Genomic DNA, 13,498 nt, shown 5'->3' on the forward strand with positions numbered 1-13,498 from the left:
GTTGCCTCCTTCTTGGGCTCAGGGCCCAGGAGCGGGAGAGGCTGAGGGAGAAACGGATCATGCTCCTGAGCTCCTTCGAAGGTGTGAACAGCGAGCGCTCAAACCCAGCGTGAGGCTCATCAAGCCTCAGAGCCTCTGTCTGGAAAGCACGGCTCGCTCCTGCAAGGTACCTACGTCACTAGACATAGACGGCCACCATCCCTGACACAGCGACTGGCGCGTGACGCCAAGGGCTGTGGGGTCTGACCAGGATGCCAAGAAAGTCACCTCACAAAATGGTCAAGCCTCCACAGGAGAATAATGTCAAATGAAGAGAAAATCTAGAGGCATTTCCGGGGGCCACAAGGAGAGGAGAAGATAGAGAAGGGGTAACTCCTCGGTCCCCCAGACTTCCAAGACAGTAGAGCCCAGAGGCCGAGCCAGCGGCCTTGGGTTTGCAGCCCGGGCTCTTCGACCCCACAGCTTGCCTCCCTGGTCTCAGGGGACTGTGAAACGGGACAGTCACAGGGCCTGCCTCACCGGGCTGCTGTGAGAGCGGAAATAAGGACATGTAAGGGCAAGAACACGGCACGTAAGGGCAAGCGGGCCAAGGGCACGTGAGAATCACCATGCTCGGTAGTAACCGTCTGATGACTGCTTCCGCAGGGCCTCACGTCCCTCCGAGAAATTTCTCCGCCAGAAACGCTGATTGCGGAGTGAAAGGTCCCCCACTAATGGATCCGTGATTAAAGGAGTGAGACTGAGACAAAGCGAAGGTCAAGCAGAGCTTTATTTCGCACCAAGCATTGAGAATCAAACTGACTGGCCAGGGCCATCTCTTGCAAAGAGGTGATGACCCTCTGCCTTACAGACTAGCTTTTAAGGGCAAAGGCCATGTGGTTGGGCCTGGCCACGCACAGGTGACCAATGAGATTGTAACACACAAAGAAAGCTGCACAGTCATGCTAGGTCACGCATAAGTGACCAATTGAATTATAATTTACCCTATAGTAGACTTTTGAGCTAGCCTATCACCTTGGTCAGAATTGGCGCCCAAAAGGCGGGACCCACATTCCTTGGTAGCTAGGGAGACAGTATGTGTCCCCACTGATTGCATGTCTCCACCTGGCCTGACCCACCCTTGTATTTGGGCTTTATTCCCTGGGACTGTTTTCCCGGGCTTACTTTTAAGTAAGTTCCCTGGGGAGGGGGTGTGCAGGGTCAGTTTAAGTTTTACTGTATAAACAACAAAATGACTGTTTAACCCAAGATGGAATCGCTGTGGCTAAACAGGCCCTTACACGGAGCAGCTGCGTGGCTTCTGAGAGGGGCCCCCTGAGACGGACGCCCACAGCCACCACATGCAAGTGGGCCGAAGGCATTCGGGCTGCCTGGAGGTGGTGTGACAGGCGGAGCCGAGTGGCAGCGCTGGTTTCCTCTCTCGGGCCTGGCTCAGAGAGTTTTCCACCTGAACTCTGGCTGGCCAGAGCCAAAACAAGCACGCGGAAATGCACACCCTCCGCAAGGACCTCGCGGCCCCTCGGTATAAACACCACGGACAGAGCCCTAGAGATGGTGCAGCAACCGACTCCTGCCTTTGCAAACCCTCCTCCTGGGGCCCGCTTCCCGCAAGCGCCGGGCCCAGCGGCCTGGAGGTGCTCAGAACGGGCCCATGGGAATGGCTCTGCTTACACCAGGCCCCGACCCATCGCAGTGTTTTCCCAACAACAACGAATTCCGTCAAGCTCCCCTCCAGACCACTATGATTTATTTTACCCCGGTTCCCAGAAACAGAATCTCACCAACAACCCGGTGTTAGGAGCGCCGTCCACCGTCCCTGCTTGAGAAACATGAAGAAATTCCGTCTCTCTTTTGAGGGGATCTTTAAACACAAAAGCAGATGATGGAGGGTTTGGAGAAGGGAGGTGAGGTGGCTGGGATCTTGCCACAACCAGTAATAACCCTCGTCCTCTTCTCTTCCCCCCCAGATTAGTGAGCTAATGCGGATAGTGAGAACTTTTTAGAAAACTTCTCTCCTTAGACTTTAAGGGAGTGCAGAAAACTGGAGTTTTCCTGGTGTATTTATTGTAATAAATAAAGCCATGTAATGCCTTCTGGGCCATCCCATCCCCTGAGGGCCCAGTGTTGACTTACAGGGGGAGACTCTGCAGCGCCGTCCCCATCCCCCCTCACCCCTGCACAAGCAGGACCCGGGGTTACTCGGTTGCTCATCTGTGAGGGCTTCGCCCACAAGCTTGTTCGCCAAACACATTTGTTTTCTCCCTCTTGGGGTGTAAAGCGAATGTCGAAATCCCCTGTGTCTCCAGAACAAGGGGCACACTGTGCACACGCCCAGCTTCCAAGCAGGCTGGGGCAGGCGAGAGCCTGGCGGGAAGGTGCCCCCACCCCTGCACACAGCGCAGCCGGGCAGGCTGCAGAGGACTCCGAATGGTTTTGATTTGCGGCAGGGAGGAAACTCGAAAGCCAGACACCAAGACAGACACGGATCCGGTTGTGGGGCTGACGGGCTGCGGGCTGAGCTGCCCCACCCCCCCAACCCCCGCCCCCGCCTGCGTCTTTATTACCGAGCTGGGACTGGAGGCCCTTGAGCGAGGCTGATGGCAACAGCAGATGCTGCTGGCCCCGGAGCCTGGGGCCAGGGAGGAGCCACAAACCCAGGGCTGCCACCAAGGAGGATGGAGGGAAGAGGGTGAGGGGGAAGGGCAGGCCCTGGAGGACCAGCATCTTCAAGACAAGAGAAGAGGACCCAGGGGCGCTTTGCTTGGAGGAGAGGAGCTGGGAAGCTGTGGCCGGATGCCTGGGGACGAGGCTGTGGCTTCGGACACTCCCGGGTGTGTGTTGGGGGGGGGCAGTTTCTGAATCTGCCTCTTAAGAGGTGGGTCAACTCCCTAATTCTTTGCAGCCTCCCTTCTCCCTGTCTGTAGGAAGAACTAAAAATGGACTGTGGGGTTGGTGTGGAAAACATAATTATTTCAGATACCCCATAGAGCCAGACACAGGTTTCAATACACAGAAACAGTCCCTGTTTCTCCCTGTGTGGCCCTAAGCACAGGATGTGATCTGAGCCTCAGTGTTCTTGTCTTTAAAATGGGAGTGGTAGTATTCTCTTCCTTATAGGATTCTTCAAAAGATTAAAGGAGATCCTTCATCATCTGGCACATTATAAATGCTCAGTAAATTCTAATTCCTTTCCTTTCTCCACCATACTCCTGTCCCTTCCATTCCTTCCACGGGTGGCAAAGGAGGCATTCCCCGACCTAGGCCGGAGAGGGCTGTTTCTCTGTACCATATGGTTGCAGTTCAGAAATTTTAAAATAAACACACAGGGATTAAGAAATACTAATAATGAAAAAGATGAGCAAAGGTAATGAAACACGAAGCTAAATTCGTGAGAAGAAAATATGGTAGATTCCAGAACTATAAATATTTAAGTTAGCCTGAAACACTGGACAGAACTGGGACCTGGGGCTTTCCAGCAAGGTCTCTCTCTCTCTCTGGCACACGCACACACACACACACACACACACACACACACACACTCACATAACACTTTATACCCCTGGATGGACGAGAACTCTGAGACCCCCTACCCACCCAAACTTCTTAAGTGAAGTATGAGAGAACGAGTGCCGCAGAGTGGAAAAGTGGGGCGCAGCCATGACGTTCTAGGAAGTGAGGAAGTGAAGCTCACGTGGGAGGAGGGGAGGCCTGCCCAGAGGTCCGCAGGCTTGGAGAACAGATGGACTGGAGTGTGGCAGTCCTTAATGGAGGTACAGCCCTGCTCAGCACCTTTCTGAGCTAAAGCCCCCAGGAAAACTCTGCATCTTCTTTAATTCCAGAACATGAGGAGAAGACCATTGTCGAGTACATAAAATTTAACCTCTTATTCACTGGACATCATTTATACAACCACACAGAAAGAATAAAACTAAAAACAAACAGGGGCGCCTGGGTGGCTCAGTCAGTGAAGCCTCTGCCTTTGGCTCTGGTCATGATCTCAGGGTCCGGGGATTGAGTCCTACATTGGGCTCTCTGCTAGGCTGGGAGCCTGCTTCTCCCTCTGCCTCCTGCTCCCCCTGCTTGTGCTCTCTCTCTCTCTCTCTTTCTAACAAATAAATAAAGAAAAACTGGAGCACCCGGTGGCTCAGTGGGTTAAAGCCTCTGCCTTCGGCTCAGGTCATGATCTCAGGGTCCTGGGATCGAGCCCCGCATCGGGATCTCTACTCAGTAGGGAGCCTGCTTCCCTGCTCTCTCTCTCTCTGCCTGCCTCTCTGCTTACTTGTAATCTCTGTCTGTCAAATAAATAAATAAAATCTTTAAAAAAAAAAAAAAACTAAAAACAAGCAAGAAGCAGTTGGAGAAACTTGTTAGTGCCTTTGAACTGAGACATTTTTTGAATTTCATGTGGATACCATTTCGCTCCCTGCCCCCCACACACACACACTCACACACACACACTCTCACACACACACCCTTCTCAGAGGTTAGCTTAGGCATAAGCGTAGAAAACTGCCATCCTTGTAAGGAAGGTTTGGGACATCACCAGAAGCCCTGTCAAGAACAGGCAGCTTATGTTCCCTGTGGGAAACAGAGTTGGAAGTCCAGCACCGGCCCACAGCGGCCCTCACTAGCCAGACATTCGGACTGCTGCCCTTGGTCCCGTATCCCCGCATATGCAGTAAGCAGTACCCTGTGTACGAAACATCAAGAAATAACACTGCAGTCAGAAGACCTTGATTCCTGTCCTTAGTGTGAACTTGAAAACCTCACTCCGAACTCAGAGCCTGTTCTCCTCCCCTGTAAGTGGCAGGATATCCTCCCTCCTCTCCTCCCAGGGTTATCCCGAGGCCTAAAGGAGATCCAAGTGCACAAAAGCCCTCCTCTAAGGTGTCATTCTTTGCTCGTGATGATGGGGACTCATGTGGGCCGCGTGGAAGGATGCGGGAGGCCCGACCACTTTGAACACACCTTGCTACATGGGAGCAGCTCCTGACGGCCCCCCATCAACAGCTCCCAGTGAGAATAGAGCCCACCTTTGGAAGGCCGCCTACCCCAAGAGGTAAGTCAATAACCACATGGATAGACAGAAGCAGCCATCTTGGAAAGAAGCATTATCTTCAAGGCTCAGCTGAGAGAGGTCTTCACAGCAGAAGACAGAGAGCCAGACATCTGTCTTGGCTTTACCTGGAGGATCCTGAAGGGAATGGACAGGAGAGGCACTACTCTTAAATATAAAGCAGCAAAGTAGGATTCACAGCGCTCACAGGCGGGGGCCAGAGGGGGGCTTTGACAAGTGGGTTAGCTCATTGGTAAGCCTGTCTCCTCACCTGTGAAAGGCGGACGAGAGAACGCACCTCTTCGGTCTGCTCTGGGACTTACGAGGGAGCCTGAGGAAGGCACAGCGCCTGAAGCCCAGCGACCAAGAAGTGCCGGACGCTGAACGACACTTTGTGTGAAGGACAGAATGCGAACACTTCAGTGAAGACCAAGTCAGGCCTCTGCTCTTTTAAAATGAGGTTTATTGTACATAAAATAAATTAATTACAGTTTAAGCCAAATCACGAGTGGCTTTTTAAAGTGCATTGTCGGGGATTTGGTGGTGGCCCCTCTATCTGTTCGCTCGCTGTAGGACCGTGTTTTCGTATTTAAGCCACGACTCGGCCAGGCCTAGGAAACGACCCAACGTCATCGCTGTGAGCCTTTTACACAAATCACACCAAAGTCAATGAACACGGCTTTTTCTTTTTTTCTTGTACCTGATGCAAGAGTTAAAAAAAAATGATACTCTCTCACAGTTACCCAAAGGCTGGGGCTCAAGGGTTTGAGATGTCAACCGTTTAACACGTGCTGGACTACACATAACCATCCGGGTCAGGAAGGACGCCGCGCCTTCCTGTGGGCACTATAAGCTTACAGATGTCCGTCTGTCTACATCACATCTGGCCCATAAAGCCCGCCCTTTTGGGGGGCAAGGGGGTGAGAGAAATTTCCTCCTTGTTCCTTAAAGAAAGCTGGGTATGCTTCAGGTTAGAAAGGCATTCTGTCACGACCGGTGTTCCGGAGATGCAAATCAGATGTGTAAGAGAAAAAGGAGTTCTTCTTCTTGGGGCGTGCGTGGGGTGGGGGAGAAAAGGAAAAAGAAAGAAAGAGAAGAAAGGGGACAGCCTTTGAGTGCTGAATCTGTTCTTTCATTCCCGCCGGCCAACACACCCAGTCCGCCGCTGAAACTACCACTGACTGTCATTTACAAGGTCAGGAACAAACTCCCAAGTGATTCTGCCGCCCTCCCCGTCTTGGAAGGAAAAGACACCCAGTCCGGGTCACGCTTTAAAGCGGCTCAGCGGGCTCGCTCTCAAGCCTCCGCGGTTCCGTCCCCTGCTCAGAACGCGGCTTTTCTGCAGCAGTTCCACGGGCCCTCCTGGCCCCTCGGCTCTGGCCCTTTCTGGAACCACGAACTCCTGCCAGCATTCAACGTTCCTGCCCCGGAAGAACCTCGGGCCCCCTTCCCGGGAAGACCAAACCCCCGCGGACGGCCCCGCTTCAGACGGAGGTGACTGTCCTCACTTTGGCCGAGAGGGCTTGCTTGAACCTCCTCTTCAGGTCCTGCATGTTGGGGGACTTGGGCCGGGGGATGAGGGAGGTGCGTCGCTTCTCCGGCGTGCTGCTGGGCTGCTGTTTGTGACTCACTTCCTTGCACAGCACGTGGAAGGCGTTGTAGACGTCGTTGTAGTTCTCGCTGACCGACACCTCGTAGAAGGAGCAGCCCAGCACGCCTGCCAGCTGCAGTCCCAGCTGGGGGTCCACCTGCTTGACGTGCAGCAGGTCCGCTTTGTTGGCCACGACCACCACCGGCAGCCGGCTGCCCAGGTGCAGCTGCTGGACGTGCTGGTGGAGCTGGCTGATGAGTTCGTAGCTCTTGTAGTCGGTGACCGAGAACACGATCACCACGGCATCCGCCCAGCGAATGCATCTGTCCAGCTGTTCGCCGCAGCTCAGGCCGCTCTCGTGGACCTGCAAGAGGTGGTGGTGGAGGGCTGAGGTGCAGGCCGGAGTGGGGGCACGTGGAGAGCCCCTGGCTCTGCCCCACTGCCAGGTCCCAGGCGCCCTTGGCAGTAATGCCGGGTCGCAGGCCGTAAACCAGCCAGCTCCCCACATGCTTCGGCTTTCTGGACAGCATGTGGATCCAGCTGCATGGGGTTGGAATAAATAATAGTGCAGCTCCCCACACGCTACTGGAAAATTGACCCGCAGAGAACTCCACGCGGAGAGACTTTGTAGTTGCACAAAATGGGAAATTAACTGGCTAGACAGTACGTCTGGGGAAGTGAAGATAGGAGCTGGAAGCATTTAAACCTGGATAACCGCCCAGTTCGAGAGGGAAAAAAAACACACACATACACCAGCAGGGCTCTTTTGTCTACAGAGGAACTTTCCACAATACTAAAGTGATCCCACGGACTTCAAGACTCTACCTAAATGGCTGGTTTTTCAGGGCCAAATACACGAAGGTAAAAACTGATCTTTTTAACCAAGGCAAGGCAACCGTGCCAATTCCGTGTGTGTTTGGTTTGGTCTCTCCTGCCGGACAGAATCCTCCTAAGATTTCTGTCCTCAGCCACATCCCCCAAATGAAGCCCGGCAAAGACTGACCAATAGCCAAAGACAACCCAAGTGACAAGCAACGTGTACAAGCCTAGTTTTGCCTCCCTCACATTTCCCTCCTCTTCACCAAAACGTGTTATTCTGAGAACAACTGAACAATTCCATAGCCAAATAGGGTCCCTTTGACTTAGTCACGAATCTCAGAGCTTCTTACCTGAACACCTGGAGTGTCCTGAACTTGAATAGCCAGGGTTTCACCTTCTATTTGCACTTGTCTGGTATAGAGGTTACCTATAAAGGGCAGGGGGGGGGATATGGAATATATATATATATATACACATATATATATATATATATGTGTATATATATATATATGTGTATATATATATATATACACACACACTCACACACAGTTTTTCCTCCTTGTACAACTTTGAAAACATAGTGGGATTTTTTTTAAGTAGGAAAAAATACATAACCTGAACCAATGCACACAAATAAGCTATAGTTTATTCTACTTAATGAGCGTATTTCAGCTGCCTTTTTTTTTTTTTTTTTAAAACAACTGCAATTCGAACCCCAGATTAGGGCATTTATTCAAACCAAGGCACGGTTTGCAAGTTTTTGGAAACTGACTTAGCTCATTTTAAATGGATCTCCCATATTTAGAGTATTTCCTTGAAGTAAATTTTCTTGTTCAGCATGCATGGCCGTTTGTTTTAATTTAGTTACTTCATTACCCTCTGACATCCGCTTAGTCATTAGGTATTAACAATTTGGTAGGCAAATATTGCTAGTAAATGCACAGCCAATGTCATCAGTTGGAATAAAAATGTGACACCAATTTAGCCAGATCTACATCAAAGCAAAAGACTGTCATGCCTTATCTCGGGATGGTTTATAGAGCACATTTCAAATAATCCCCTTAGGTACTAAATATGGCCTAAGGATTTAAGCAATTTGCTAACAGAGCATAGGTAAAAAGCCCTTAAGCCTCCCTGGTGGCCACCTTTAATCACAGAGATTGAAACAGTGTCTTCTCGTTTATTTGGGAGCTCCCCTCCTCAAATTCTACCATCTAGTTATTTTTGTCTTTGTTAAGAAAAGAGAACTTTAGGTTTACAACAGCTCTCCTTTGGCCTCTGCTTTAAAAGGTCACCTCTGAAAGGCGGCCAACAGAGAGGAAGACGGGTGGGGGGAGGAGCTGAACATCTTCTTTTTTTTTTTTTTTTTTTTATGACTTTTGCAGGAGTGTTTTGAAGGGAGAGGCTCTTGAGTACAAAGGGTGCTTCCAACTGGGGTCCCTATAGTTAAAACATACCAAGGAGAATACTTTCAGGCACTTGATAAAATGATGAATGGGCTAGGAATGGAATGAGGCCAGATGGCAGTTATGGGAACGGGGGAGCAGGGGAGGGGCAGGCAAAGTTGGAAGTGGCAGGATCCTGATGCTCAGACTGACCCCAGAAAATGGTTACGGGCAGTACTGTGCTAGCTGAGCACACTCGTCCCAAAAGCGCCTCCTCACCTGCATTTCTTTCATAGTCACCAATGAACCGTTTGGTGAGGAACCGGACCACCAGAGCTGTAGGGCAGAAAAGAGAAAGGAGAGAGAGTTAACTCTGGCATTAAGAAGTGAAATCGGTGTCCACCCCACCCCCAGCCTGGGAAACCACTCCGGCAGAGAAAGCAAGCCGGGCAGCCGCCAAGTGAAATTCCTACCCTGCAGCTCCTTGACCCTTCTTCCAGACACAACGGAGAGGGGGTAGAAGGCGTCCAAGGCCTCGTGAATTATGGCTCTGTCCAGCTGGAAGGGTCATTTGGCTCACCCCCCTCCTCTGAGCCCGGCTGAGCCATACCTAAGGCTTCCAGGAGACAAAGGTCTTTCCGAACCTTAAAGACCTCCAGGAGGGGTTCCGTTCCCTAAGTCCCCCTCCTGTTCCAGGCACCGCCAGACAGACTCAAGAACCCCAGAGTTCTAATCCCAGTTGCGCCGGCGGAGCCCAGGAGGAGGCCTGGTCCTCCTGGGGTCCCCGTTTTCCTCATCTGTTGAAGAAGGGGCTTGGAGGCGATGCTGGCTCAGGTCCTCGCCGAGGGGCAGCAGATCAGTAGGAGGGGATGGGAGGCCAGCTGCCCTCCCACCTCTCCCCCACGCCTCGCTCACACGCAGCCCCCAGCGAGGCCGTCCACGTCCAGCCCCAGGGATGAAGGCGTTCTGGCCCGAGCGCTAGGACTCACCGGTCTTGCCCACGCCGCTGGCCCCCACCACGGCGATCTTGACCAGGCGGCGGCCGGCCGCCCCCAGGCAGCAGTCGGCGGCAGCGGCGGCGCTGCCCGGGGCGGGGTACTCGGCGATGGTGCACATGTTCTGAATGAGGCGCATCGCCGCTCCGGCCGGGGCTGCACCACGCGGGACGCTACCTGCGGGGCGGGACCACTGTTGGGCTGCGCGGGAGCGGGCGGGAGAACCCAGCCAGAGGGGTCCGCGGTAAAAAAAGGCTCGGGAGCGCGGCTGCGCGGCAACCTGGACTAACACGGGTTTGGGCTCTGGCTCGGGACTGGGGCTGCAGTCGGGCTGCGCGCGCGCTGTTTTCTCCGGGGCTGGCCCCGCCCCCTGCCCCCCGCGGCCAATCCCGAGGCGCCCCGCGAGAGGCTCCGCCCCCGGCGCCGCTCGGCGCGCGCCGCGCCCCTGGGGGCACCCGGAGGCCGTGCGGGGCCCCGTGAGGCTCCGGGAAAGTGGGGCTGCCCGCCGGAGAAGGGCAGCCTGTGGGCGCGAGCCGAAAGCGCAGCCAATGGCAGGCGCGGGTGCCGCCCGCTGAGCGGGCACGCGGCCTAGGCTGTGGCCGTGGGGTTGGGGGCGCCTCGGGTTCCCGGAAGCGGGGCTCGGCCTTACGGCGGGCGTGGGACAGGCGGCGGCGGCCGGGGCCTGGAGGGTGTGTGGCCTCGGGGTCGGGAGCGCGCGACCTGCCGCCCGGCATACGCCCATCTCCTTCGTTTGGGACGTAACTGCAGTGACCTGAGTGCCCCCGATCATAGATTTGGCTATGAAGGCAATCAGTTACACAGACCCCATATCCACTCCCCTGAGCTGTGACAATTAACTTTGGGGCAAAATAGTGTCACCCGTGATCTAGAGGCACGTCCTCTGCCTCCGGCGCGCAGGGCGGCAGATCAACCTCCGACTAGCTCGCATGAACACACAGAAGGTCGGGGGGGTGTACTGCGCACTCGGAGGCAAATCAGTAGGTAATTATAGAACAAGCTTTCTAGCGCCTCACACACAGTCACACCTCCTCTGTGAGCTGTGAAATGGAAAGAAAACAGTTACTCCAGCTGTCTCTGGATGCCACTGGCCTGGGAGTCAGAAACCGGAAAGGGTCCGCAGCACTCAGCTTCTGGTTCCAAGAAATGGCAAGACTTAGTGAAGCGACTTGATGCTGTGGGCTCGCACTCACAAAACCCCCAAATCCTGCCCCTTAGGGTCTCCTTAGGGAAAGGCTTCTGCGGCAAACCCTATCCAAGCAACGTTCTGTAGCTGGAACTGACTGCAGCGTGCGTCAGGGGACGCTGGCTAACCAACTCCCCACACCCCCATCCCAACCCCACCCTTCTAACTTGGGGCCCCCACGTGTTCCGAAGGCTTTTATCCTGGGGCGGGGAATGGCAATCAATACTGTGGCTTTGCGTCCGCACCCACATTAAGGGCTGCAATATAAAAAGGTGAAATAAACCGATTCCCTTATCCATGCCTGTCAGGCATCTAGTTTGACTCCCCCTGAGGCTGCGAACTTAACTGACCAAGTAACCGACAAAATTGATGAGGCTGACCCAGTTCAGACTCTGAGATGAACCCTCTTGCCTATCAATTTAGGTGTCTGTAGAAACTCAAAGGGGAGATAGTAGGGTTATCTCAAACTTTGTTTGAGACTTGGTAGCAAGCAGCATAATTAGCAAGGCACACAAACAACCTTGGCAATAAACATAATAAAAGGTTGACTTCTAGGAAGATCACATATATGAAATAAATTTAGCCACTTGAGTCAGAAGGGAAAAAAGAGCATTTCCAATAGGCACCATGTCTTTCTATTGGGTACAATCAAACCAGAATTTTGTTCTTCTATAAAATCAAACTTAGCAAGACTATAATTACAGGTAATCATGTTCTTTTAACCCCCCCCCAAAAAGCCTGTAATTCCATGATGCTTACATAGTAAAATAGTTTTGTAGTCTAAAGTTTTTAACTGCTTTGTACACACACACACACACACACACACACACACACTCATACACAGACATGACAACAGTTGTCAGGGCAATTTTGCTTGGAATCATTTTTGCTTCTGGAGCTTGATTTTCATGACCATGAGTCCGTACCAAGCCTATGATTTTTCTGTCTGAAAAATCACACACACAGGCTGAATTTGGCATTCCTATTTTAGGTCTAAATTATCTGGCTGTGCTTTAAAAAACACAGAAAAGAAAGACACAAGAGAAAGTTGGAAAAAGAAAAGGGAGCTCTTCAAATTCAAAACACCTAGCAAATGGCCCACCTCCACCCACCGGCTTCCAGTGATCACACTGAGAGTTACCCCTTCTTGGAAATGCATAGAATTAAAAAGAAGAAGAAGGAGGAGGGGGGAGGGAGAGGAGAGGGAGGGGAGGAAGAAGGGGAGGAGCAGGAGTAAGGGGAGGAGGGGGGAGGAGAAGGAGGAGGAGGGAGGAGGGGGAGGAAGGGAAGAGGAGGTTGTTCTTAGTGAACCACCAGAGACCTCGGAGGCTCATGTGGGCTGGACATCCAAGATGGCTTCTTCTTCGTCCACACGTCTGCCTTTCAGCTGGAATGGCTGGGACAGCTGCGACTAGCCAGTCTCTCTCAGTATCTGACTCCTCTGTGGTTAGGTCAGGCTCCCCCACAGCATGGCAGGCAGTTTCCCCTAGAGAGGATATTCTAGGACAGGAAGCAGAACCTCTGCTAACCTCTTAAGGCCTGTGTATGGAAATGCGCACAGCATCCCTTCTGCTATATTCCGTTGGTCAAGCAATCACAGACCCACCAAGATTAACTGTCAAGGCTCAGGGCCACAGATCCCACCCTGTAATGGCAATAGCGTGAAAGGATCTGTGGTCATCTCAAAGGCCCCACACTTCCATCTTGTAAATGAGAAAACAAAGGCTTAGCTTAAAAATTCCTCCCAGGTCACAGATCCTATAAGGGACGGGGCCTAAGTCTGAGAAGGATGAAGAACATAGAAAACAGCCAGGAGGTTCCCAATGAGATGGTCTCCTGTGAACCGCTCTCTCTCCCTCTTTTGTTTTGTTGTTGTTGTTGTTGTTGTTGGTGGTGGTGGTGGTGGTGGTGGTGGTGGGTTTTTTTGTTTTGGGTTTTTTTGTTTGTTTTTGTGGGTTTTTGTTGTTGTTGAGCTAAAAGAGATGAGGATGGGGATGGGGAATATGAGAAACTTGGAGAGGCAAAAAAAGTATTTTGCCAAGTCCCGATTTTGCCTCAGCCTCTGGCATTTCTGTCACTTCCTTTGATCTTTAGAGCTCATCTTTGACCTGAGAACTTCCGAAGACAATCCAGTTTCTGGAAGCCCTTAGGGTAACAGAAGAGAAATTCAGTGTTGAATGTCTGGGCCCGGGATATCACAGGCACTCTTCTAGGTCCTGGGTCTACACTGGCAAACAGGACAGACACAGTCTTCACCATTACATGTAGCATGGGAGACAAAGGAATGAGCAATTTCAATACAGTGTGAGAAAACGCTCTGATAGGGAAGCTCCAGGAGCCAGAGGATTACTTGATAGATGGAAAAACCTGGATTGTGGGAGTCAAAAAAGAATGTGAAAACATTCAAGTGATTGAAAAGGCTGTGTATCGCTTACAGGCATGCGTGTT

The 13,498-nt window shown here is 52.3% G+C and overlaps 1 protein-coding gene across 1 annotated transcript; it reads right to left on the bottom strand.

Moving 5' to 3' along the window:
- Positions 1 to 6,118: 6,118 nt before the first annotated feature.
- On the bottom strand, positions 6,119 to 10,130 carry RASL11B (RAS like family 11 member B). The gene is made up of 4 exons (XM_032851802.1): positions 9,841 to 10,130; positions 9,131 to 9,187; positions 7,817 to 7,893; positions 6,119 to 7,011 (listed from the first exon to the last, which is right to left on the bottom strand). Exons 1-4 carry the CDS (start codon positions 9,983 to 9,985, stop codon positions 6,541 to 6,543), a joined length of 750 nt encoding a protein of 249 aa, XP_032707693.1. The 5' UTR covers positions 9,986 to 10,130; the 3' UTR covers positions 6,119 to 6,540.
- Positions 10,131 to 13,498: the final 3,368 nt, after the last annotated feature.

This window comes from Lontra canadensis, unplaced genomic scaffold, assembly GCF_010015895.1.
Source record: "Lontra canadensis isolate GAN:19392208 unplaced genomic scaffold, GSC_riverotter_1.0 scaffold1, whole genome shotgun sequence".
Lineage (NCBI taxonomy): Eukaryota > Metazoa > Chordata > Mammalia > Carnivora > Mustelidae > Lontra > Lontra canadensis.

What these genes read in the sequence shown, in the direction of transcription:
- RASL11B (XM_032851802.1), bottom strand. Translation starts at nt 9,985, where the DNA reads ATGCGCCTCATTCAGAACATGTGCACCATCGCCGAGTACCCCGCCCCG. An exon ending in CAGCGGCGTGGGCAAGACCG is followed by an intron (nt 9,188 to 9,840) that starts GTGAGTCCTAGC and finishes TCTGCCCTACAG; the next exon opens with CTCTGGTGGTCCGGTTCCTC. An exon ending in TGACTATGAAAGAAATGCAG is followed by an intron (nt 7,894 to 9,130) that starts GTGAGGAGGCGC and finishes TGCCCTTTATAG; the next exon opens with GTAACCTCTATACCAGACAA.